The 27929-nt window shown below is 57.4% G+C and overlaps 1 protein-coding gene across 1 annotated transcript; it reads right to left on the bottom strand.

Moving 5' to 3' along the window:
- Window positions 1–716: 716 nt before the first annotated feature.
- Window positions 717–27159, bottom strand: SRCAP (Snf2 related CREBBP activator protein; the record flags this gene model as incomplete). Its single annotated transcript, XM_061364324.1, has 16 exons — window positions 27093–27159; window positions 24526–24711; window positions 23563–23748; window positions 13189–13329; window positions 11543–11690; window positions 10539–10639; window positions 9912–9987; window positions 9176–9265; window positions 8321–8416; window positions 7223–7482; window positions 6678–6855; window positions 5950–6086; window positions 5699–5868; window positions 4604–4796; window positions 2320–2456; window positions 717–915 (listed from the first exon to the last, which is right to left on the bottom strand). Coding segments are annotated over exons 2-16 (2283 nt in total), but the record flags the coding sequence as incomplete, so codon positions are not given.
- Window positions 27160–27929: the final 770 nt, after the last annotated feature.

Raw genomic sequence — 27929 nt, 5'->3', positions numbered from 1 at the left:
TGTAGAGACCATAGAGACACCATAGAGACACCATAGAGACACCATAGAGACACCATAGAGACACCATAGAGACCATAGAGACACCATAGAGACACCATAGAGACACCATAGAGACACCATAGAGACACCATAGAGACACCATAGAGACACCATAGAGACACCATAGAGACACCATAGAGACACATAGAGACACCATAGAGACACCATAGAGACCCATAGATACCCTATAAAGACTCATAGAGACCCCATAGAAACCCATAAAGACCCCATAGAGACCACTTAGACTCCCTTAGAGCCCCATACAGACCCATGGGGACCCATAGACACCCACAGAGACCCCATAAAGACCCATAGAGCCGCCACAGACGCCCATAGAGACCCATAGAGCCCCATATCCCCCCATACCGTAACCCTATCCCCCCCATAGACCCCCATAGACCCCCCATAGACCCCCCATATCCCCCATAGACCCCCATAGCCCCCCATAGACCCCCCATATCCCCCATAGACCCCCCATAGACCCCCATATCCCCCCCATAGACCCCCATATCCCCCCCATAGACCCCCATATCCCCCCCATAGACCCCCATAGACCCCCCATAGACCCCCATAGACCCCCATATCCCCCCCATAGACCCCCATAGACCCCCCATAGACCCCCATAGACCCCCCATAGACCCCCATATCCCCCCATAGACCCCCCATATCCCCCCCATATCCCCCCATACCCGCAGCGGGTGGGGCTCGAGGGCCCGCAGCACCAGGCTGGCCGTGCGCAGGCAGAGCCCCGGGGTCACGAGGGGCGAGCGCAGGGGTCGGGGTTCAAAGAGGTCGGGGTGGTTGCAGACCTTGCGCAGCTGCATCAGCACATTGAGGACACTGAGGAAGTGACCGCTGGCCAGGGTGGCCTTGGTGCTGTAAGGGGGATAATGGGGGTTAATGGGGGGTAATGGGGGGCAATGGGGGACAATGGAGTCAATGGAGTCAATGGGAGTCAATGGGAGTCAATGGGAGTCAATGGGAGTCAATGGGAGTCAATGGGAGCCAATGGGAGTCAATGGGAGTCAATGGGGTCAATAGAAGTCAAAGGGAATCAATGGAAGTCAATGGGAGCCAATGGGAGCCAATGGAGGTCAATAGGAGTCAATGCAAGTCAATGGCAGTCAATGGAGATCAATGGCAGTCAATGGAAGTCAATGGCGGTCAATGGAGGTCAATGGAAGTCAATGGAGGTCAATGGCGGTCAATGGAGGTCAATGGAAGTCAATGGAGGTCAATGGCGGTCAATGGCAGTCAATGGAAGTCAATGGCGGTCAATGGAGGTCAATGGAAGTCAATGGAAGTCAATGGAGGTCAATGGCGGTCAATGGCGGTCAATGGAGGTCAATGCGAGTCAATGGAATTCAATGGAAGTCAATAGCAGTCAATGGCAGTCAATGGCAGTCAATGGCAGTCAATGGCAGTCAATGGCGGTCTATGGCAGTCAATGGAGATCAATGGGGTCAATGGCGGTCAATGGAACTCAATGGAAGTCAATAGCAGTCAATGGCAGTCAATGGGAGTCAATGGCGGTCAATGGCAGTCAATGGAAGTCAATGGCGGTCAATGGAGGTCAATGGAAGTCAATGGAGGTCAATGGCGGTCAATGGCAGTCAATGGAGGTCAATGGCGGTCAATGGCAGTCAATGGAGGTTAATGCGAGTCAATGGAACTCAATGGAAGTCAATAGCAGTCAATGGAAGTCAATGGCAGTCAATGGCAGTCAATGGCAGTCAATGGGAGTCAATGGCGGTCTATGGCAGTCAATGGAGATCAATGGGGTCAATGGCGGTCAATGGGGGTCAATGGGAGTCAATGGGAGTCAATGGGAGGCAACACGGCAATAGGAAGCTATATAAGGGCTACACGTGTCCTCCCCATGACGTCACGTGTCCCACCCATGTCACGTGTCCCACCTATGACGTCACGTGTCCCACCCATGAGGTCACATGTCCCACCCATGAGGTCACGTGTCCCATCCATGATGTCACATGTCCCACCCATGACGTCACGTGTCCCACCCATGACGTCATGTGTCCCACCCATGTCCCACCCATGAGGTCACGTGTCCCACCCATGACGTCACGTGTCCCACCCATGACGTCACGTGTCCCCCCATGACGTCACGTGTCCCACCCATGATGTCACGTGTCCCACCCATGACGTCACGTGTTCCACCCATGACGTCACGTGTCCCCCCCATGAGGTCACGTGTCCCCCCATGACGTCACGTGTCCCCCCCATGTCACGTGTCCCCCCCGTGTCCCGTGTCCCCCGCACCTGGCCTGGGCCATGAAGTCATCGTAGAGGAAGCGCTGGCGCTGGGACAGGCGGCACCTGAGGACGTGCTCGAACTTCTGGGGCATTTGCTTCTCCACGTCCACCTTGAGGCGGCGCAGCAGGAACGGACGCAGCACCTGGGGGGCAGCCCCATAGCGGACAGTGAGGGGGCAGCCCCATAGCGCATAGAGGGGGGGCAGCCCCATAGCGCATAGAGGGGGCAGCCTCATAGCGCATAGAGGGGGGGTAGCCCCATAGGAAACAGAGAGGGGGCAGCCTCATAGGAAACAGTGAGGGGGCAGCCCCATAGCGGACAGTGAGGGGGCAGCCCCATAGCGCATAGAGGGGGGGCAGTCCCATAGCGCATAGAGGGGGGGCAGCCCCATAGCGGACAGTGAGGGGGCAGCCCCATAGGGGACAGTGAGGGGGCAGCCCCATAGGAAACAGTGAGGGGGCAGCCCCATAGGGGACAGTGAGGGGGCAGCCCCATAGCGGACAGTGAGGGGGCAGCCCCATAGGGGACAGAGAGGGGGTAGCCCCATAGGGGACAGAGAGGGGGCAGCCCCATAGCGGACAGTGAGGGGGTAGCCCCATAGGAAACAGAGAGGGGGTAGCCCCATAGGAAACAGCAATGGGGCAGCTCCATAGCGGACAGAGAGGGGGCAGCCCCATAGGAAACAGTGAGGGGGCAGCCCCATAGGAAACAGCAATGGGGCAGCTCCATAGCGGACAGAGAGTAGGTAGACCCATAGCTCAGCCCCATAATGGACAGAGAGGGGGCAGCCCCATAGCACAGCCCCATAGCGCAGCCCCATAGCGCATAGAGACGGGGCAGCCCCATAGCACAGCCCCATAGCGCAGCCCCATAGCGCATAGAGACGGGGCAGCCCCATAGCACAGCCCCATAGCGGACAGAGAGGGGGTAGCCCCATAGGAAACAGTGAGAGGGTAGCTCCATAGGAAACAGTGAGGGGGTAGCCCCATAGCGCATAGAGAGGGGGCAGCCCCATAGGAAACAGTGAGGGGGAAGAGCCATAGGAACCAGCATAGGGACAGGTACCCCCATCCCCATCTACATCCATAATGATGATCTCCATTCCTATATAGACCCCCATAGGGTACCCCTCATCCCCAATAGAGCCCCATAGGGTACCCCACATCCCAATCTACATCCATAATGATGCTCTCCATCCCTATACAGACCCCCATAGGGTATCCCCCATCCCCAATAGACCCCCATAGGGTACGCTCAATCCCCAATAGACCCCCATTGGGTACCCCCCATCCCCATCTACATCCATAATGATGCTCTCCATCCCTATATAGACCCCCATAGGGTACCCCCATCCCCATACACCCCCCCATAGGGTACCCCCATCCCCATAACAATGCTCTCCATCCCTCTATAGACCCCCATAGAGTACCCCCATCCCCATACACCCCCCCATAGGGTCCCCCCATCCCCATAACAATGCTCTCCATCCCTATACAGACCCCCATAGGGTACCCCCATCCCCATAACGATGCTCTCCATCCCTATATAGACCCCCATAGGGTACCCCCATCCCCATGCCACTGCTCTCCATCCCTATACAGACCCCCATAGGGTACCCCCATCCCCATCTACACCCATAACGATGCTCTTCATCCCTATATAGACCCCCATAGGGTACCCCCATCCCCATACCGATGCTCTCCATCCCTACATAGACCCCCATAGAGTACCCCATCCCCATACCACTGCTCTCCATCCCTATACAGACCCCCCATAGAGTCCCCCCATCCCCAATAGACCCCCATAGGGTACCCCCCATCCCCAATAGACCCCCATAGGATACCCCCCATCCCCAATAGACCCCCATAGGGTACACCCCATCCCCAATAGACCCCCATACCGCTGCCCTCCATCCCCATACACCCCCCCATAGGATCCCCCCATCCCCATAACAATGCCCTCCATCCCCATACACCCCCCCATAGGGTACCCCCATCCCCATACACCCCCCCATAGGGTACCCCCATCCCCATACCACTGCTCTCCATCCCTATACAGACCCCCCATAGAGTCCCCACATCCCCAATAGACCCCCATTGGGTACCCTCCATCCCCAATAGACCCCCATAACGATGCTCTCCATCCCTATACAGACCCCCATAGGGTACCCTCCATCCCCATACAGACCCCCATAGTGTACCCCCATCCCCATACACCCCCCCATAGTGTCCCCCCATCCCCATACAAACCCCCCTATAGTGCCCGTCCCCCCCCCCCCCCGAACCCCACCTTATGCAGGCGCTTGACCAGGCTCTCGTTGTACTCCTGGCTGCCCTCGATCATGCCCGTCAGGGGGTTGGAGAACCACTCCTTGAACTCCCGGTGGGACTGGAACACGCGGGGCATCAGGAAGTGCATGAGGGACCAGAGCTCCATGAGGCTGTTCTGCAGCGGGGTGCCCGTGAGCAGCAGGCGACGCTGGCTGGTATAGGGGGGGGGGGGGGGAAGAGCATCCGTCAGTATCCAGTGGGAGCCATTGGGACCCATCGGCATCCATTGGGAGCCATTGGGACCCATCGGTATCCATTGGTACCCATTGGGACCCATCGGCATCCATTGGGACCCATTGGTACCCATTGGTACCCATCAGCATCCATTGGTACCCATTGGTACCCATCAGCATCCATTGGGAGCCATTGGGACCCATCGGTATCCATTGGTACCCATCGGCATCCATTGGTACCCAGGGATGCTCTATGGGCACCCATCAGCATCCATTGGTACCCATTAGCATTGATTGGCACCCATCAGCATCCATTGGTACCCACTGGGACCCATCGGCATCCATTGGTACCCATCAGCACCCATTGGTACCCATCAGCATCCATTGGTACCCATGGATGCTCTATAGGGATGGATACAAGGACCCCATTGGCACCCATCAGCACCCATGGGTGCTCTATAGGGTGGATACAAGGAACCCATCAGCACCCATGGGTGCTCTATAGGGTGGATACAAGGAACCCATCAGCACCCATGGGTGCTCTATAGAGGGGATACAGCCAACCCAACATCATCCATCCGCATCCATTGGTACCCATCCGCATCCATTGGTACCCATTGGTACCCATCAGCACCCATTGGTACCCATCAGCACCCATTGGTACCCATGGATGCTCTATAGGGATGGATACAAGGAACCCATTGGCACCCATCAGCACCCATGGGTGCTCTATAGGATGGATACAGACAACCCAACAGCATCCATCAGCATCCATTGGTACCCATCAGCATCCATCGGTACCCATCCGCATCCATTGGTACCCATTAGCACCCATCAGCACCCATTAGCACCCATCAGCACCCATGGGTGCCCCCCCTCACCTATTGAAGTTAAGCAACGACTGCCACCGTTGGGACTTGAAGTTCTTGATGTTCTGGGCCTCATCCAGTATCAGGTACTTCCAGTTCTTCCTCCTGAAGGCCTGATGGTCCTGAAGCACCAGCTTATAGGACGTGATGCACACATGGAACGCATTGGGTTTGGTCCAGCCCTAGTGCCATCAATAGGGTGTCAATGGGTGCCAATGGGTGCTAATGGGACCCCCCACAATGCAGCACCCATGGGTGCTCACCTGGCGTTTGAGGCGCCGTTCCTTCTGGGCCCCATAGTAAGTGAGGATCTTGAAACTGGGGCACCAGCGCTTGAGCTCCATCTCCCAGTTGAGCATCACACTGGTGGGCACGATGATGAGGTGGGGGCCCCAGCTGCCTGCAATGGGGTTAAACAGGGGGGGGTTAAGGCACCCATGGGTGATGGGGGGCAGCCATAGGGGTGGGTGAGTCCTATATAGGGGGTATAGGAACTATGGGTGATGGGGGCACCCATCGGGATGGGTAAGGGGTATAGGACCTATGGGTGATGGGGGCACCCATAGGGATGGGTAAGGGGTATAGGGGGGGTATAAGGACCTATGGGTGCTCCGGAAGCCCATAGGGATGCATTGCTCCCATATGGTCACTATAGCACCCATGGGTGCTTATGGAACCCATAGTGATGCATTGGTCCCATATGGTGACTATAGCACCCATGGGTGCTTATGGAACCCATAGTGATGCATTGGTCCCATATGGTGACTATAGCACCCATGGGTGTTTATGGAACCCATTGCAATGCATTGGTCCCCATAGGGATGCACTGGTCCCATATAGTGACTATAGCACCCATAGTGATGCATTGGTCCCATATGATGACTACAGCACCCATAGGTACCCATGAGCACCCCAACCTCCATCCCACCCCCTCCATCACCCATACACCCCCATAGACAACCCCATGGGTGCTATGGGGTGCCCCCCTTACCCTTCTCGCAGGCCAGATGTGCCAAGAGGGAAATGGTCTGAATGGTTTTCCCCAATCCCATTTCATCAGCCAGGATCCCATTGAGCTTCTTCTCATACATGGTGACCAACCAGTCCAACCCGATGTGCTGGTACTCCCTTAGGGTGCCCCTAAGGAGGTGTGGGATGGGGGTCTTCACCTAAAGGGAGATATAGGGTCAGTATCCATAGGGGGAGAGGGATTAGGGGGGGTCTGGGATACTGGGATGGGCCTATGGTACCCAATGGGGATGGATGCGGGGGGGGTCTAGGACCCAGCGGTGCTCCTATGGTACCCAATGGGCATGGATGGAGGGCTCTAGGACCCTGCGGTGGCCCCATAGAACCCTATGGACATAGATGGGGTTCTCTAGGACCCATGGGTGACCCCATAGAACCCTATGGACATAGATGGGGTTCTCTAGGACCCATGGGTGACCCCATAGAACCCTATGGACATAGCTGTGGGTCTCTATGACCCATAAGTGCTCTATGGGGCGGGTGCTATGGGGCAGAGAAGGGGGTTACCTGCGTGGTGGCCAAGGTGTACCCCTTGGGTTGAAGGCTCTCGGCGGCGGCAGCGATGTCGGTGATCTCCTTTTTGGGGGTGGGGGTGATGGGGGGGGGAGGGGCGGGGGTGGTGGTGGTGGCGGTGGGGGGAGGGGTGGGGGCACCCTCTTCTTCCTCTTCCTCTTCCTCTTCCTCGTCCTCGTCTTCGTCCTCGTCCTCTTCCTCTTCCTCTTCCTCGTCCTCTTCCTCTTCCTCCTCGCTCTCGGCTGCTGGGGAGTCTGGGGTAAAGGGGGGGGGGCTATAGGACCATGGGGTGGCCCCATAGAACCCAATGGGGATGGATGGGGGGGGATGTCTAGGACCATGGGGTGTCCCTATGGTACCCAATGGGTATGGATGGAGGGCTCTAGGACCATGGGGTGGCCCCATAGAACACAATGGGGATGGATGGAGGGCTCTAGGACCCTGCGGTGCTCCTACGGTACCCAATGGGCATGGATGGGGGGGCTCTAGGACCCTGCGGTGGCACCATAGAACCCAATGGGAATGGATGGGGGGGCTCTAGGACCCTGCGGTGTCCCTATGGTACCCAATGGGCATGGATGGAGGGCTCTAGGACCCTGCGGTGTCCCTATGGTACCCAATGGGCATGGATGGAGGGCTCTAGGACCCTGCGGTGTCCCTATGGTACCCAATGGGCATGGATGGAGGGCTCTAGGACCCTGCGGTGTCCCTATGGTACCCAATGGGCATGGATGGGGGGGGCTCTAGGACCCTGCGGTGGCCCCATAGAACCCTATGGGGATGGAGGGGGGGCTCTAGGACCCTGCGGTGGCCCCATAGAACACTATGGGAAGTGGAGGGGGGGCTCTAGGACCATGGGGTGACCCCATAGAACCCTATGGGAATGGAGTGGGGGGGACTCTAGGACCCTGCGGTGACCCCATAGAACCCTATGGGGTTGTAGGACCTAGGGATGATGCTATACCACCCATGGGTGCCCTATAGCACCCATAGATGGCACTATAACCCCCATAGGTGCAATTATAACACCATGGGGGGGGTGTTCTCAATGGTCCCCTATGGGTGCCCCATAGCACCCATGGGTGCTCGTACCTGAGCGGGTGCTGCTGGCTCCGGGGGGGGATTCGCAGTCAGAGTCATTGAAGGCTCCAGCGTAGCGCTGCAGCAGCTCCTCCATTGGCAGTGCCCCTGTGGGAGCAGGGCACCCATGGGTGCTATAGGGGTGTAATGGCACCCATGGGTGCTATAGGGGTGCAATAGTACCTATGGGTGCTATATGGGTGCTACGGCACCTATGGGTGCTGTGTGTATGTAATGGCACCCATGGGTGCTATACGGGTGCCAGGGCACCTATGGGTGCTGGGTGTGTGTAATGGCACCTATGGGTGCTGTGTGCGTGTAACGGCACCTATGGGTGCTATATGGGTGCTAGGGCACCTATGGGTGCTGTGTGTGTGCAATGGCACCTATGGGTGCTGTATGGATGCAATGGCACCTACGGGTGCTGTATGGGTGCTAGGGCACCTATGGGTGCTGTATGGATGCAATGGCACCTATGGGTGCTGTATAGGTGCTAGGGCACCTAAGGGTGCTGGGTATGTGCAATGGCACCTATGGGTACTATATGGGTGTAATGGCACCTATGGGTGCTATATGGGTGCGAAGGCACCTATGGGTGCTGTATGGGTGCTAGGGCACCTATGGGTGCTGTGTGCGTGTAATGGCACCCATGGGTGCTATGTGTGTGTAATGGCACCCATGGGTGCTGTGTGTGTATAATGGCACTCATGGGTGCTGTGTGTGTATAATGGTACCCATGGGTGCTGTGTGTGTATAATGGCACCCATGGGTGCTGTGTGTGTGCAATGACACCCATGGGTGCTATATGGGTGCAATGACACCCATGGGTGCTATATGGGTGCAATGGCACCCATGGGTGCTCCCTACCCTCCCGGGCCAGGTCATCCAGCTCCTGTTTGTGGTCCACGTCCCCCTCGAGCCGCTCCTGCGCCGCGATCGTCTCCTCCTCGTCCTCCCCTGCGGTGACACCAGCACCCAATGGGTGCCATTGACCTCAATGGGTGCCATTGACCTCAATGGGTGTCATTGACCTCAATGGGTGCCATTGACCCCAATGGGTGCCATTGACCCCAATGGGTGCCATTCACCCCAATGGGTGCCACTGACCTCAATGGGTGCCACTGACGCCAATGGGTGCCATTGGGCCCAATGGGTGCCCACAGACCCCAATGGGTGCCATTGACCCCAATGGGTGCCATTGACCCCAATGGGTGACACCAGCACCCAATGGGTGCCATTGACCCCAATGGGTGATACTGACCCCAATGGATGCCATTGACCCCAATAAGTGCCATTGACCCCCATGGGTGACACCAGCACCCAATGGGTGCCACTGACCACAATGGGTGGCATTGACCCCAATGCGTGCCATTGACCCCAATGGGTGCCATTCACCCCAATGCATAACACCAGCACCCAATGGGTGCCATTGACCCCAATAGGTGACACCAGCACCCAATGGGTGCCATTGACCCCAATGGGTACCATTGACCCCAATGGGAGACACCAGCACCCAATGGGTGCCATTGACCCCAATGGGTGCCATTCACCCCAATGGGTGCCACCCCCCACCCATGGGTGCTCCCCCTCCCCCATTCCTCACCCTCTTCCTCCTCGGCTGCGAACTCCTCGTCCTCCTCCCGCAGCTCCCAGGGGCTCTTGTTCTGGTGCAGCAGCGCCTGGGGGGGTCAGGGTGGGGGTCAGGGTGGGGGTCAAGGTGGGGTCAGGGTGGGGGTCAGGGTGGGGGTCAGGGTGGGGGTCAAGGTGGGGTCAGGTGGGGGTCAATGTGGGGGTCAGGTGGGGGTCAGGGTGGGGGTCAGGGTGGGGGTCATGGTGGGGGGTAGCTGCATTGGGTGGGGGTCAGGGTGGGGGTCAGGGGGGGGGTCAATGTGGGGGTCAGGTGGGGGTCAGGGTGGTGGGGTCAGGGTGGGGGTCAGGGTGGGGTCAGGTGGGGGTCAGGTGGGGGTCAGGTGGGGGGTCAGGGTGGGGTCAGGTGGGGGTCAGGGTGGGGGCAGGGTGGGGATCAGGGTGGGGGTCAGGATGGGCAGGTGGGGGTTAGGTGGGGGTCATGGTGGGGGTCAGGTGGGGGGGTCAGGGTGGGGGTCAGGTGGGGGTCAGGTGGGGGTCAGGGTGGGGGTCAGGGTGGGGGTCAGGGTGGGGGTCAGGTGGGGGTCATGTGGGGGGGTCAGGGTGGGGGGGTCAGGGTGGGGGGGGTCAGGGTGGGGGGTACCTGTGGGGGGAGGGTCCCCAGCACCTCCTGCAGGTCCCTGGTCCGGGTCTCAGGGGGGGCCCCATCGGGGGGGTCCTCATCCGGGAGCTCCAGGTCCCCGTCTGCACAATGGGGGGGGGGGGGTCAGCACCCATGGGTGCCCATCACCTCCCTATAGCACCCATGGGTGCCTTTATCCCCATCCCCCTTGGGTACCACTAACCCCATCACCCCTTATCCCCATAGCACCCATGGCTCCCCCTGCATCCCATCCCCATAGCCCCCAGTGGGTCCCCCCATCCCCATAGCCCCCAATGGGTCCCCATCCCCATAGCCCCCAATGGGTCCCCATCCCCATAGCCCCCAATGTGTCCCGCCATCCCCATATCCCCCAATGGGTCCCCCCATCCCCATATCCCCCAATGTGTCCCCATATCCCCATAGCCCCCAATGGATCCCCATCCCCATATCCCCCAATGGGTCCCCATCCCCATATCCCCCAATGGGTCCCCATCCCCATATCCCCCAATGGGTCCCCATCACCCCATAGCACCCAATGGGGTCCCAGCCCCATAGCACCCAATGGGTCCCAATATCCCCCAATGGGTCCCTATCCCCATATCCCCCAATGTGTCCCCATATCCCCATATCCCCCAATGGGTCCCCATCCCCATAGCCCCCAATGGGTCCCCATCACCCCATAGCCCCCAATGGGTCCCCATATCCCCATATCCCCCAATGGGTCCCCATATCCCCCAATGGGTCCCATATCCCCCAATGGGTCCCCATCCCCATAGCACCCAATAGGTCCCCATATCCCCATATCCCCCAATGGGTCCCCCCATCCCCATAACCCCCAATGTGTCCCCATCCCCATATCAGCCAATGTGTCCCCATATCCCCATATCCCCCAATGGGTCCCCATCCCCATATCCCCCAATGGGTCCCCATATCCCCCAATGGGTCCCCATATCCCCATAGCCCCCAATGGGTCCCCATCCCCATAGCACCCATGGGTGCCAGACCTGGGTGCTGCCCCCTATGGGGCGCGTTGAGGCTCCTGCTCAGCAGATCCGAGTACTTCTCCGTCTGCCCCACGATGAAATCGAGCTGGAGATCCAGGGCCTGCTTCCGCTTCTCCTCCAGGCGGGACTGCTGCTTGAACTGCACCACCTGCACCCATAACACCCATAGCACCCATGGGTGCCCCATAGCACCCATACAGAGCACCCATAGCACCCAATGGGCAGCTGCAGGTCCAGGGCCTGCTTCCGCTTCTCCTCCAGGCGGGACTGCTGCTTGAACTGCACCACCTGCACCCATAGCACCCATACATAGCACCCATGGGTGCCCCATAGCACCCATAGCACCCATACATAGCACCATAGCACCCATAGCACCCATAGCACCCATACATAGCACCCATAGCACCCATACAGACCACCCATACATAGCACCCATAGCACCCATACATAGCACCCATAGCACCCATAGCACCCACAGCACCCATACACAGCACCCATACACAGCACCCATACAGAGCACCCATAGCACCCATTCATAACCATGGGACCACCCATTCATAACCATGGAGCACCCAATGAGCACCCATTCATAACCATGGGACCACCCATTCATAACCATGAGGACCACCCAATGGCCACCCATTCATGACCATGGGACCACCCATTCATAACCATGGGGCCACCCAATGGCCACCCATTCATAACCATGGGACCACCCATTCATAACCATGGAGCACCCAATGGGCACCCATTCATGACCATGTGGCCACCCATTCATAACCATAGAGCACCCAATGAGCACCCATTCATAACTATGGGGCCACCCATTCATAACCATGGAGCACCCAATGGGCACCCATTCATAACCATGGGGCCACCCATTCATAACCATGGGGCCACCAATGGCCACCCATTCATAACCATGGGACCACCCATTCATAACCATGGAGCACCCAATGGGCACCCATTCATGACCATGTGGCCACCCATTCATAACCATAGAGCACCCAATGAGCACCCATTCATAACTATGGGGCCACCCATTCATAACCATGGAGCACCCAATGGGCACCCATTCATAACCATGGGGCCACCCATTCATAACCATGGAGCCACCAATGGCCACCCATTCATAACCATGCGACCACCCATTCATAACCATGGGGCCACCCATTCATAACCATGGGGCCACCCATTCATAACCATGGAGCCACCAATGAGCACCCATTCATAACCATGGGGCCACCCATTCATAACCATGGGACCACCCATTCATAACCATGTGACCACCCATTCATAACCATGGGGCCACCCAATGGGCACCCATCCATAACCATGGAGCACCCAACGGGCACCCATTCATAACCATGGGACCATCCATTCATAACCATGGGGCACCCAATGGCCACCCATCCATAACCATGTGACCACCCAATGCCCACCCATCCACACCCTCTCCCCCCCCATTCCACCCCCCCCACCACCCATGGGTGCCACCCCACCAACCCCCATTACCACCCCACCTCCCCCCATAACACCCCCAAACCCCCCCCCATAGATCACAACCAACAGACCCCCCCCATTGCTCACACAACCCCCATAGGTACCATAGGGTCCCATTAGCACCCATGGGTGCCAGCACCCACCTTCTCCACGTTGCTCCAGAACTGCTTGACCTCCTTGGCGATGGCGGCGGCCACCCGGCGCAGCTTGGCCTGCTCCTCCCTCTTGGCGCGCTCCTCCTTCTGCCGCTGCTCCTCGTGGTGCCGCATCACCATGCGCACCACCTATGGGGTGACATATGGGGTGATGGGGGGCAATGGCACCCATGGGGGGTGGGGGGTATGGGGGATATGGGGGGGGTAATGGGGGTTGGGGTGGGGTGGGGGGTAATGGGTTTCTATGGGGGGAAGGTGAAGGGAAGCCTAGGGAGATGCCTCCTAAGGGGTTCCTATGGGTTTCTATGGGGCCCTATGGGGTCCTATCGGTCCCAATGGGTTCCTATGGGGGCAACCTCAACTGAACCCTATGGAGATGCCTCCTAATGGGTGCTCCAATGGGTCTCAATGGGTCCCAATGGGTTCCTATGGGTGCAACCTCAATTGAACCCTATGGAGATGCCTCTTAATAGGTGCTCCAATGGGTCTCAATGGGTCCCAATGGGTTCCTATGGGTTTCTATGGTGAGAACCTCAACCGAACCCTATGGAGATGCCTCCTAATGGGTGCTCCAATGGGTTTCTATGGGTCCCAATGGGTTCCTATGGGTGCAACCTCCATTGAACCCTATGGAGATGCCTCCTAATGGGAGCTCCAATGGGTTTCTATGGGTTCCTATGGGTTCCTATGGGTCCCAATGGGTTCCTATGGGGCCAACCCCAACTAAGCCTGCTCCTCCCTCTTGGCGCGCTCCTCCTTCTGCCGCTGCTCCTCGTGGTGCCGCATCACCATGCGCACCACCTATGGGGTGACATATGGGGTGATGGGGGGCAATGGCACCCATGGCGGGTGGGAGGTGTGGGGGATATGGGGGGGGTAATGGGGGTTGGGGTGGGGTGGGGGGTAATGGGTTTCTATGGGGGGAAGGTGAAGGGAAGCCTAGGGAGATGCCTTCTAAGGGGTTCCTATGGGTTCCTATGGGTTCCTATGGGTCCCTATGGGTTCCTATGGGGGCAACCTCAACTGAACCCTATGGAGATGCCTCCTAATGGGTCCTCCAATGAATTTCTATGGGTCCCAATGGGTTCCTATGGGTTTCTATGGTGGGAACCTCAACCGAACCCTATGGAGATGCCTTCTAATAGGTTCCTATGGGACTCAATGGGTCCCAATGGGTTCCTATGGGTGACTATGGGGGCAACCTCAACTGAACCCTATGGAGATGCCTCTTAATGGGTGCTCCAATGGGTTTCTATGGGTCCCAATGGGTTCCTATGGGTGTCTATGGGGGCAACCTTAACCGAACCCTATGGAGATGCCTTCTAATAGGTTCCTATGGGTCTCAATGGGTCGCAATGGGTTCCTATGGGTTTCTATGGTAGGAACCTCAACCGAACCCTATGGAGATGCCTCCTAATGGGTGCTCCAATGGGTTTCTATGGGTCTCTATGGGTTCCTATGGGTCCCAATGGGTTCCTATGGGGCTAACCCCAACTAAGCCTGCTCCTCCCTCTTGGCGCGCTCCTCCTTCTGCCGCTGCTCCTCGTGGTGCCGCATCACCATGCGCACCACCTATGGGGTGACATATGGGGTGATGGGGGGCAATGGCACCCATGGGGGGTGGGGGGTATGGGGGATATGGGGGGGGTAATGGGGGTTGGGGTGGGGTGGGGGGTAATGGGTTTCTATGGGGGGAAGGTGAAGGGAAGCCTAGGGAGATGCCTCCTAATGGGTTCCTATGGGTTTCTATGGGTTTCTAAGGGTCCCAATGGGGTCCTATCGGTCCCAATGGGTTTCTATGGGTCCCAATGGGTTCCTATGGGGGCAACCTCAAACAAACCCTATGAAGATGCCTTCATGGGTGCTTCAATGGGGCCCAATGGGTCTCAATGGGTTCCTATGGGTCCCAATAGGTTCCTATGGGTGCAACCTCAACCGAACCCTATGGAGATGCCTCCTAATGGGTTCCTATGGGGACCAATGGGCTTCTATGGGGGGAACCTCAACCGAACCCTATGGAGATGCCTCCTAATGGGTGCTCCAATGGGTTTCTATGGGTCCCAATGGGTTCCTATGGGTGCAACCTCAATTGAACCCTATGGAGATGCCCCCTAATGGGAGCTCCAATGGGTTTCTATGGGTCCCAATGGGTTTCTATGGGTCCCAATGGGTTCCTATGGGTGCAACCTCAATTGAACCCTATGGAGATGCCTCCTAATAGGTGCTCCAATGGGTTTCAATGGGTCTCTATGGGTTCCTATGGGTCCCAATGGGTTCCTATGGGGCCAACCCCAACTAAGCCTGCTCCTCCCTCTTGGCGCGCTCCTCCTTCTGCCGCTGCTCCTCGTGGTGCCGCATCACCATGCGCACCACCTATGGGGTGACATATGGGGTGATGGGGGGCAATGGCACCCATGGGGGGTGGGGGGTATGGGGGATATGGGGGGGGTAATGGGGGTTGGGGTGGGGTGGGGGGTAATGGGTTTCTATGGGGGGAAGGTGAAGGGAAGCCTAGGGAGATGGCTCCTAAGGGGTTCCTATGGGTTCCTATGGGTTTCTATGGGTCCCAATGGGTTTCTATGGGTCCCAATGGGTTCCTATGGGGGCAACCTCAACCGAACCCTATGGAAATGCCTCCTAATGGGTGCTCCAATGGGTTTCTATGGGTCCCAATGGGTTCCAATGGGTTTCTATGGTGGGAACCTCAACCGAACCCTATGGAGATGCCTCCTAATGGGTGCTCCAATGGGGCTCTATGGGTCCCAATGGGTTCCTATGGGTTTCTATGGTGGGAACCTCAACCGAACCCTATGGAGATGCCTCCTAATGGGTGCTCCAATGGGTTTCTATGGGTCCCAATGGGTTCCTATGGGTGCAACCTCAATTGAACCCTATGGAGATGCCTCCTAATGGGTTCCTATGGGTGCAACCTCAATTGAATCCTATGGAGATGCCTCCTAATGGGTGCTCCAATGGGTTTCTATGGGTCCCAATGGGCTCCTATGGGTGCAACCTCAATTGAACCCTATGGAGATGCCTCTTAATAGGTGCTCCAATGGGTTTCTATGGGTCTCTATGGGTTCCTATGGGTCCCAATGGGTTCCTATGGGTGCAACCTCAATTGAACCCTATGGAGATGCCTCCTAATAGGTGCTCCAATGGGTTTCTATGGGTCTCTATGGGTTTCTATGGGTTCCAATGGGCTCCTATGGGTGCAACCTCAATTGAACCCTATCGAAATGCCTCCTAATGGGAGCTCCAATGGGTTTCTATGGGTCCCAATGGGTTCCTATGGGTGCAACCTCAATTGAACCCTATGGAGATGCCTCCTAATGGGAGCTCCAATGGGTTTCTATGGGTCCCAATGGGTTCCTATGGGTGCAACCTCAATTGAACCCTATGGAGATGCCTCCTAATGGGAGCTCCAATGGGTTTCTATGGGTCCCAATGGGTTCCTATGGGTGCACCCAATTGAACCCTATGGGTGTCCTAATGGGAGCTCCAATGGGTTTCTATGGGTCCCAATGGGTTCCTATGGGTCCTATGGGTCCCAATGGGTTCCTATGGGTCCCCCCCACCCCCCCCCCCCCCCCCCCCCCCCACCACACCCACAAAACCACCCCACCACCTATGGGTCCCAATGGGTTTCTATGGGTCCCACACCCAACCAACCCAACCCCAATCCAATGGGTTCTATGGGTCCCAATGGTTCCAATGGGTGCAACCTCAACCGAACCCTATGGAGATGCCTCCTAATGGGAGCTCCAATGGGTCCCTATGGGTCTCTATGGGTCCCTATGAGTCCCAATGGGTTCCTATGGGGCCAACCCCAACTAAGCCTGCTCCTCCCTCTTGGCGCGCTCCTCCTTCTGCCGCTGCTCCTCGTGGTGCCGCATCACCATGCGCACCACCTATGGGGTGACATATGGGGTGATGGGGGCAATGGCACCCATGGGGGGTGGGAGGTATGGGGGATATGGGGGGGATAATGGGGGTTGGGGTGGGGTGGGGGGTAATGGGTTTCTATGGGGGGAAGGTGAAGGGAAGCCTAGGGAGATGCCTCCTAAGGGGTTCCTATGGGTCTCTATGGGGTCCTATCGGTCCCAATGGGTTTCTATGGGTCCCAATGGGTTCCAATGGGGGCAACCTCAAACAAACCCTATGAAGATGCCTTCATGGGTGCTTCAATGGGGCCCAATGGGTCTCAATGGGTTCCTATGGGTCCCAATAGGTTCCTATGGGTGCAACCTCAACCGAACCCTATAGAGATGCCTCCTAATGGGTTCCTATGGGGACCAATGGGTTTCTATGGAACCTCAACGAACCCTATGGAGATGCCTCCTAATGGGTCCACTATGGGTCCCAATGGGTTCCTATGGGTCCCAGCCCTATGACCTCCAATGGGTTTCTATGGGTCCCAATGGGTTCCTATGGGTGCAACCTCAATTGAACCCTATGGAGATGCCTCCTAATGGGAGCTCCAATGGGTTTCTATGGGTCTCTATGGGTTCCTATGGGTCCCAATGGGTTCCTATGGGGCCAACCCCAACTAAGCCTGCTCCTCCCTCTTGGCGCGCTCCTCCTTCTGCCGCTGCTCCTCGTGGTGCCGCATCACCATGCGCACCACCTATGGGGTGACATATGGGGTGATGGGGGGCAATGGCACCCATGGGGGGTGGGAGGTATGGGGGATATGGGGGGGGTAATGGGGGTTGGGGTGGGGTGGGGGGTAATGGGTTTCTATGGGGGGAAGGTGAAGGGAAGCCTAGGGAGATGGCTCCTAATGGGTTCCTATGGGTTCCTATGGGTCCCAATGGGGTCCTATCGGTCCCAATGGGTTCCTATGGGTCCCAATGGGTTCCTATGGGGGCAACCTCAAACCAACCCTATGAAGATGCCTTCATGGGTGCTTCAATGGGGCCCAATGGGTCTCAATGGGTTCCTATGGGGACCAATGGGTTCCTATGGGTGCAACCTCAACCGAACCCTATGGAGATCCCTCCTAATGGGTTCCTATGGGGACCAATGGGCTTCTATGGGGGGAACCTCAACCGAACCCTATGGAGATGGCTCCTAATAGGTTCCTATGGGTTTCAATGGGTCCCAATGAGTTCCTATGGGTGCAACCTCAATTGAACCCTATGGAGACGCCTCCTAATGGGAGCTCCAATGGGTTTCTATGGGTCCCTATGGGTTCCTATGGGTCCCAATGGGTTCCTATGGGGCCAACCCCAACTAAGCCTGCTCCTCCCTCTTGGCGCGCTCCTCCTTCTGCCGCTGCTCCTCGTGGTGCCGCATCACCATGCGCACCACCTATGGGGTGACATATGGGGTGATGGGGGGCAATGGCACCCATGGGGGGTGGGAGGTATGGGGGATATGGGGGGGGTAATGGGGGTTGGGGTGGGGTGGGGGGTAATGGGTTTCTATGGGGGGAAGGTGAAGGGAAGCCTAGGGAGATGGCTCCTAATGGGTTCCTATGGGTTCCTATGGGTCCCAATGGGGTCCTATCGGTCCCAATGGGTTCCTATGGGGGCAACCTCAAACAAACCCTATGAAGATGCCTTCATGGGTGCTTCAATGGGGCCCAATGGGTCTCAATGGGTTCCTATGGGTCCCAATAGGTTCCTATGGGTGCAACCTCAACCGAACCCTATGGAGATGCCTCCTAATGGGTTCCTATGGGGACCAATGGGCTTCTATGGGGGCAACCTCAACCGAACCCTATGGAGATGCCTCCTAATGGGTCTCCAATGGGTTTCTATGGGTCCCAATGGGTTCCTATGGGTGCAACCTCAATTGAACCCTATGGAGATGCCTCCTAATGGGAGCTCCAATGGGTTTCTATGGGTCTATGATGGGTTCCTATGGGTCCCTATGGGTCCCTATGGGGCCAACCCCAACTAAGCCTGCTCCCCCTCTTGGCGCGCTCCTCCTCTGCCGCTGCTCCTCGTGGTGCCGCATCACCATGCGCACCACCTATGGGGTGACATATGGGGTGATGGGGGGCAATGGCACCCATGGGGGGTGGGAGGTATGGGGGATATGGGGGGGGTAATGGGGGTTGGGGTGGGGTGGGGGGTAATGGGTTTCTATGGGGGGAAGGTGAAGGGAAGCCTAGGGAGATGGCTCCTAATGGGTTCCTATGGGTTTCTATGGGGCCCAATGGGGTCCTATCGGTCCCAATGGGTTCCTATGGGGGCAACCTCAAACAAACCCTATGAAGATGCCTTCATGGGTGCTTCAATGGGGCCCAATGGGTCTCAATGGGTTCCTATGGGTCCCAATAGGTTCCTATGGGTGCAACCTCAACCGAACCCTATGGAGATGCCTCCTAATGGGTTCCTATGGGGACCAATGGGCTTCTATGGGGGCAACCTCAACCGAACCCTATGGAGATGCCTCCTAATGGGTGCTCCAATGGGTTTCTATGGGTCTCTATGGGTTCCTATGGGTGCAACCTCAATTGAACCCTATGGAGATGCCTCTTAATAGGTGCTCCAATGGGTTTCTATGGGTCTCTATGGGTTTCTATGGGTCCCAATGGGTTCCTATGGGGCCAACCCCAACTAAGCCTGCTCCTCCCTCTTGGCGCGCTCCTCCTTCTGCCGCTGCTCCTCGTGGTGCCGCATCACCATGCGCACCACCTATGGGGTGACATATGGGGTGATGGGGGGCAATGGCACCCATGGGGGGTGGGGGGTATGGGGGATATGGGGGGGGTAATGGGGGTTGGGGTGGGGGTAATGGGTTTCTATGGGGGGAAGGTGAAGGGAAGCCTAGGGAGATGCCTTCTAAGGAATTCCTATGGGTTCCTATGGGTCTCTATGGGTCCCAATGGGTTTCTATGGGTCCCAATGGGTTCCTATGGGGGCAACCTCAAACAAACCCTATGAAGATGCCTTCATGGGTGCTTCAATGGGGCCCAATGGGTCTCAATGGGTTCCTATGGGTCCCAATAGGTTCCTATGGGTGCAACCTCAACCGAACCCTATGGAGATGCCTCCTAATGGGTTCCTATGGGGACCAATGGGTTTCTATGGGTGCAACCTCAATTGAACCCTATGGAGATGCCTCCTAATGGGTGCTCCAATGGGTTTCTATGGGTCCCAATGGGTTCCTATGGGTGCAACCTCAATTGAACCCTATGGAGATGCCTCCTAATGGGTGCTCCAATGGGTTTCTATGGGTCTCTATGGGTCCCTATGGGTCCCAATGGGTTCCTATGGGGCCAACCCCAACTAAGCCTGCTCCTCCCTCTTGGCGCGCTCCTCCTTCTGCCGCTGCTCCTCGTGGTGCCGCATCACCATGCGCACCACCTATGGGGTGACATATGGGGTGATGGGGGGCAATGGCACCCATGGGGGGTGGGGGGTATGGGGGATATGGGGGGGTAATGGGGGTTGGGGTGGGGTGGGGGGTAATGGGTTTCTATGGGGGAGGTGAGGGAAGCCTAGGGAGATGGCTCCTAAGGGGTTCCTATGGGTTTCTATGGGTCCCAATGGGGTCCTATGGGTCCCAATGGGTTCCTATGGGGGCAACCTCAAACAAACCCTATGAAGATGCCTTCATGGGTGCTTCAATGGGGCCCAACGGGTCTCAATGGGTTCCTATGGGTCCCAATAGGTTCCTATGGGTGCCACCTCAACCGAACCCTATGGAGATGCCTCCTAATGGGTCCCAATGGGTTCCTATGGGTCCCAATGAGTTCCTAATGGGTTCCTATGGGTGCCACCTCAACCGAACCCTATGGAGATGCCTCCTAATGGGTTCCTATGGGTTCCTATGGGTCCCAATGAGTTCCTATGGCTCCGCTATGGGCCCCAATGGGTTTCTATGGGTCCGCTATGGGTCCCAATGGGTTCCAATGGGTTCCTATGGGTCCCAATGGGTCCCTATGGGTTTCTATGGGTCCCAATGAGTTCCTAATGGGTTCCTATGGGTCCCAATGAGTTCCTATGGGTCCGCTATGGGTCCCAATGGGTTCCTATGGGTCCGCTATGGGTCCCAATGGGTTTCTATGGGTCCGCTATGGGTCCCAATGGGTTTCTATGGGTCCCTATGGGTCCCAATGGGTTCCTATGGGTCCTATGGGTCCCTATGGGTCTACGCTCATGGGTCCCAATAGTCCTATGGGTCCGCTATGGGTCCCAATGGGTTCCTATGGGTCCGCTATGGGTCCCAATGAGTTCCTATGGGTCCGCTATGGGTCCCAATGGGTTTCTATGGGTCCGCATGGTCCCTATGAGTTCCTATGGGTCCGCTATGGGTCCCAATGGGTTCCTATGGGTCCGCTATGGGTCCCAATAGGTTTCTATGGGTCCTGCCCCCTTACCTTGCGAGCCACCCCCCTCTTCCATCGTCGCTCCTGGGCGAAGTCGGCCGCCAGCCACTGCATCTCCTCACACAGGTAATCCCAGTGCACCTTGGGGCTCTATGGGTCCCTATGGGCTCCTATGGGTCTCTATAGCTCCTACGGGTCTCTATGGGTCCTATGGGTCTCTATGGGTGCCACCTCAACCGAACCCTATGGAGGTGCCTCCTAATGGGTTCCTATGGGTTCCTATGGGTCCCAATGAGTTCCTAATGGGTTCCTATGGGTGCCACCTCAACCGAACCCTATGGAGATGCCTCCTAATGGGTTCCTATGGGTTCCTATGGGTCCCAATGAGTTCCTATGGGTTCCTATGGGTCCCAATGAGTTCCTATGGGTCCGCTATGGGTCCCAATGGGTTCCTATGGGTCCGCTATGGGTCCCAATGAGTTCCTATGGGTCCGCTATGGGTCCCAATGAGTTCCTATGGGTCCGCTATGGGTCCCAATGGGTTCCTATGGGTCCGCTATGGGTCCCAATGGGTTTCTATGGGTCCTGCCCACACCCACCAACCCACCCACCTCAACAGAACCCAGTGCACCTTGGGTCTCTATGGGTCCCTATGGGCTCCTATGGGTCTCTATGGGTCCTATGGGTCCTATGGCTAGGTCTCTATGGGTCCACGCTATGCTCCTAATGGGTTCCTATGGGTCCGCTATGGGTCCCAATGAGTTCCTATGGGTCCGCTATGGGTCCCAATGAGTTCCTATGGGTCCGCTATGGGTCCCAATGGGTTTCTATGGGTCCGCTATGGGTCCCAATGAGTTCCTATGGGTCCGCTATGGGTCCCAATGGGTTCCTATGGGTCCGCTATGGGTCCCAATGGGTCTCTATGGGTCCTGCCCCCTTACCTTGCGAGCCACCCCCCTCTTCCATCGTCGCTCCTGGGCGAAGTCGGCCGCCAGCCACTGCATCTCCTCGCACAGGTAATCCCAGTGCACCTTGGGGCTCTATGGGTCCCTATGGGCTCCTATGGGTCTCTATGGGGTCCTATGGGTCTCTATGGGGTCCTATGGGTCTCTATGGGTGCAACCTCAACCGAACCCTATGGAGATGCCTCCTAATGGGTTCCTATGGGTTCCTATGGGTCCCAATGAGTTCCTAATGGGTTCCTATGGGTCCCAATGAGTTCCTAATGGGTTCCTATGGGTGCCACCTCAACCGAACCCTATGGAGATGCCTCCTAATGGGTTCCAATGGGTTCCTATGGGTCCCAATGAGTTCCTATGGGTCCGCTATGGGTCCCAATGGGTTTCTATGGGTCCGCTATGGGTCCCAATGGGTTTCTATGGGTCCGCTATGGGTCCCAATGGGTTTCTATGGGTCCGCTATGGGTCCCAATGAGTTCCTATGGGTCCGCTATGGGTCCCAATGGGTTTCTATGGGTCCTGCCCCCTTACCTTCCGAGCCACCCCCCTCTTCCATCGTCGCTCCTGGGCGAAGTCGGCCGCCAGCCACTGCATCTCCTCACACAGGTAATCCCAGTGCACCTTGGGGCTCTATGGGTCCCTATGGGCTCCTATGGGTCTCTATGGGGTCTATGGGTCTCTATGGGTGCAATCTCAACCGAACCCTATGGAGATGCCTCCTATGGGTTCCTATGGGTTCCTATGGGTCCCAATGAGTTCCTATGGGTCCGCTATGGGTCCCAATGGGTTCCTATGGGTCCGCTATGGGTCCCAATGGGTTTCTATGGGTCCCTATGGGTCCCAATGAGTTCCTATGGGTCCGCTATGGGTCCCAATGAGTTCCTATGGGTCCGCTATGGGTCCCAATGAGTTCCTATGGGTTCCTATGGGTCCCAATGAGTTTCTATGGGTCCGCTATGGGTCCCAATGAGTTCCTATGGGTCCGCTATGGGTCCCAATGGGTTTCTATGGGTCCGCTATGGGTCCCAATGAGTTCCTAATGGGTTCCTATGGGTCCCAATGGGTTCCTATGGGTCCGCTATGGGTCCCAATGGGTTCCTATGGGTCCTGCCCCCTTACCTTGCGAGCCACCCCCCTCTTCCATCGTCGCTCCTGGGCGAAGTCGGCCGCCAGCCACTGCATCTCCTCACACAGGTAATCCCAGTGCACCTTGGGGCGCGGGGGCTCCGGTACCTTGGGTAAGCGCCGTAAGGACCAGAAGCCTTCGCGCTTCATCTCGGCCACGCGGTGTTCCACCTCGGCCTCCTGTGATTGGTGGGTGGGACAAGGGGGAGACGCGTGATTGGGTGGTGCGGGCGCTAAGCCCGCCCTATAGAGCAATGGGGATTCGCTATTGGGTGGTGGGGGCACTAAACCTGCCCTATAGAGCAATGGAGATTCGCTATTGGCTGCTATGGCCCCCTAAACCCGCCCTATAGAGCAATAGGGATTCTCTATTGGCTCGTATAGGGTTGTGCACGGCCCTAATACCCGCCCTATAGAGCAATGGAGGTTCGCTATTGGATGGTATGGACCCTAAACTTGCCCTATAGAGCAACGGAGATTCTCTATGGGCTCGTATAGGGTTGTGCACGGCCCTAATACCCGCCCTATAGAACAATGGGGATTCGCTATTGGCTGCTATGGCCCCCTAAACCCGCCCTATAGAGCAATGGGGATTCTCTATTGGCTCATATAGGGTTGTGCATGCACCTAAACCTGCCCTATAGAGCAATGGGGATTCGCTATGGGCTCGTATAGGGTTGTGCACGCCCCTAAACCCACCCTATAGAGCAATAGAGATTTGCTATTAGCTCGTATAGGGGTGTGCACCCCCCAATACCCACCCTATAGAGCAATGGGGATTCTCTATTGGCTACGAGAGGGTTGTGCACCCCCCTAAACCCGCCCTATAGAACAATGGGGATTCTCTATTGGCTACTATAGGGTTGTGCACCCCCCTAAACCCGCCCTATAGAACAATGGAGATTCTCTATTGGCTGCTATAGGGTTGTGCCCCCCCAATCCCCCCCCCTTACTCACATGCTTGGCCTGCTCCGCGATCTCAGCGTGGGTCTTATCCCATAGACTGGGGGGGTCTGGGGGTCCGGGGGGTCCATCAGGACGGGGGGGTCCAGCAGGAGAGGAGGCAGGGGGGGAAACACTGCCCGGGGAGCCCGAAGAGGCCGGGGATACGGGGCTGCTGCCGGTCATTCTGCCTGTAGGGACCTAGGGGGGAATAGGGGGGGGTTAGAATGGGTCTGGGGGGTCTATGGGGGGGTTATAATGGGTCTATGGGGGGTGTGGGGGGGTTATAATGGGTCTTTGGGGGGGTTATAATGGGTCTGGGGGGGTTATAATGGGTCTATGGGGGGTCTATGGGGGGTTATAATGGGTCTGGGGGGGTCTATGGGGGGGTTATAATGGGTCTGGGGGGGTTATAATGGGTCTGGGGGGTTATAATGGGTCTGGGGGGTCTATGGGGGGGTTATCATGGGTCTGGGGGGTTATAATGGGTCTGGGGGGGTCTATGGGGGGGTTATATGGGTCTGGGGGGGTTATAAGGGGTCTGGGGGGTTATAATGGGTCTGGGGGTTAAATGGGTCTATGGGGGTCTATGGGGGGGGTTATAATGGGTCTGGGGGGGTTATAATGGGTCTGGGGGGTCTATGGGGGGGTTATAATGGGTCTGGGGGGGTCTATGGGGGGTTATAATGGGTCTGGGGGGGTTATAATGGGTCTATGGGGGGTCTATGGGGGGGTTATAATGGGTCTGGGGGGTCTATGGGTGCTATGGGGGGGTTATAATGGGGCAGGGAGTGGTTTTGGGGTGCTTTTGGGGTATTTTGGGCTATTTTTAGGGCAGTTTAGGGGTATTTTGGTGTACTTGAGGGCGTTTTGGTGTTATTTGGGCGTGGTTTCAGGGGGTTTTGGAGTATTTGGGGGTTTTGGGAACGGTTTGGGGTGTTTTGGGGGTGATTTTGGGTATTTTGGGGTGTTTTGGGGGTGTTTTCTGGTGTTTTGAGGGTATTTTGGGGTGATTTGGGGCGGTTTTGGGTGATTTTGGGGTGATTTGGGGGTGATTCATTGCTCACCTGCGGATGCAGCGGCGGGTGCGGGGGGGGCAGGGTGCGGGGGGGTGGGGGGGGAGGAGCCCCGGTTGCCCCCTCCTGCCCGGGGCCGTGCTGGGCCGGGGGGGCCTCATCCTGCGCCGGCGGCCGCGGCCGGGCCGAGCCCTGGTCCAGCTCCTGGGTGCCCGGGCGGCCCAGCCTGCGCTGCCCACTGCCGCCTATGGGAGACAATGGGGGGGAATGCATCCCATAATACCCAATGGGGGGGGTTAATACAGCCCATAATAGCCATGGGCCCAGCCTGCGCTGCCCACTGCCGCCTATGGGAGACAATGGGGGCAATGCATCCCATAATACCCAATGGGGGGGTTAATACATCCCATAATAGCCATGGGCCCAGCCTGCGCTGCCCACTGCCGCCTATGGGGGACAATGGGGGCAATGCATCCCATAATACCCAATGGGGGGGTTAATGCATCCCATAATAGCCATGGGCCCAGCCTGCGCTGCCCACTGCCGCCTATGGGGGACAATGGGGGGGAATGCATCCCATAATACCCAACCAACCATAATACAATGGGGGCAATGCATCCCATAATACCCAATGGGGGGCTTAATACATCCCATAATAGCCATGGGCCCAGCCTGCGCTGCCCACTGCCGCTATGGGGGACAATGGGGGCAATGCATCCCATAATACCCAATGGGGGGGTTAATACATCCCATAATAGCCATGGGCCCAGCCTGCGCTGCCCACTGCCGCCTATGGGGGACAATGGGGGCAATGCATCCCATAATACCCAATGGGGGGGAACACCCAAAACAACAACACCCAAAACAATTAATGCATCCCATAATAGCCATGGGCCCAGCCTGCGCTGCCCAATGCCGCCTATGGGGGACAATGGGGGCAATGCATCCCATAATACCCAATGGGGGGAACACCCAAACAACCAAACAACACCCAAAACACACAAACACCCAAAACACACAAACACCAAACACAGCTTAATACATCCCATAATACACATGGGTGCTTAATGCATCCCATAATACACATGGGTGCTTAATACATCCCATAATACACAAGGGTGCTTAATACATCCCATAGCACCCATAGGTGCTTAATGCATCCCATAATAGCCATGGGTACCAACCCCCCCCCCATAGCACCCATGGGTCCCCCCCATAGCCCCCCATAGCACCCATAGGTGCCCATTCCCCCCCATAGACTCCCATAGAGCACTATGGCGCCCCCTAGCGGCCACCCCGTGCCGCGCTCCCCAGCACCATTGACACTCAATGGAAGCGGCTCCCCATAGACCCCCATAGACCCCCATAGACCCCCATAGACCCCCCATAGACCCCCATAGACCCCCATAGACCCCCCATAGACCCCCATAGACCCCCCATAGACCCCCCATAGACCCCCATAGACCCCCATAGACCCCCATAGACCCCCATAGACCCCCATAGACCCCCATAGACCCCCCATAGACCCCCCATAGACCCCCATAGCACCCATGGGTGCCCCCCCACCTGTGTGCCCGGGGCCCTCCTCCTCCTCCTCACACTCCACTTCCACGGTGCCGGTGGCGCGGGGGGGGCGCTCCTGGGGGGGGGGGGGGGGGGTTAAAGGGGGGGGAAGGGGGGAGGACCCCACCCATGGGTGCTGCCCCCCCCAACCCCCACCTTGACCCCCCAGTGACCTTTGAAGGGGCTATGGGGGGGGGGGTTGCCCCATAGCAGGGCCCAATGGGTGCCCCCATTCACCCCATAGCAAGGCCCAATGGGTGCCCCATAGAGAGCAATACTTGCCCTATAGCAGGTCCCAATGGGTGCCCCATAGAGAGGGATCCCTGCCCCATAGCAAGACCCAATGGGTGCCCCATAGAGAAGCTCTCTGCCCCACAGCAGGGTCCAATGGGTGCCCCCATTCACCTCATAGAAAGGCCCAATGGGTGCCCCATAGAGAGGGATCCCTGCCCCATAGCAAGGCCCAATGGGTGCCCCATAGAGGGGTCCCTGCCCCATAGCAAGGCACAATGGGTGCCCCATAGAGAGGAACACTTGCCCTATAGCAGGTCCCAATGGGTGCTCCATAGAGGGGTCCCTGCCCCATAGCAAGGCCCAATGGGTGCCCCCATTCACCCCATAGCAAGGCCCAAGGGGTGCCCCATAGAGAGCAATACTTGCCCTATAGCAGGTCCCAATGGGTGCCCCATAGAGGGGGATCCCTGCCCCATAGTAAGACCCAATGGGTGCCCCATAGAGAAGCTCTCTGCCCCACAGCAGGGTCCAATGGGTGCCCCCATTCACCTCATAGAAAAGCCCAATGGGTGCCCCATAGAGAGATCCCTGCCCCATAGCAAGCCC

Source organism: Neopsephotus bourkii, unplaced genomic scaffold, assembly GCF_033783945.1.
Source record: "Neopsephotus bourkii isolate Nb327-2 ecotype Australia unplaced genomic scaffold, CSIRO-AGI_Nbou_v1 NB_1206, whole genome shotgun sequence".
In the NCBI taxonomy this organism is placed as follows: Eukaryota; Metazoa; Chordata; class Aves; order Psittaciformes; family Psittacidae; genus Neopsephotus; species Neopsephotus bourkii.
Note: the sequence above shows the minus strand (reverse complement) of the source record. Positions and strands in the feature narration are given on the sequence as shown.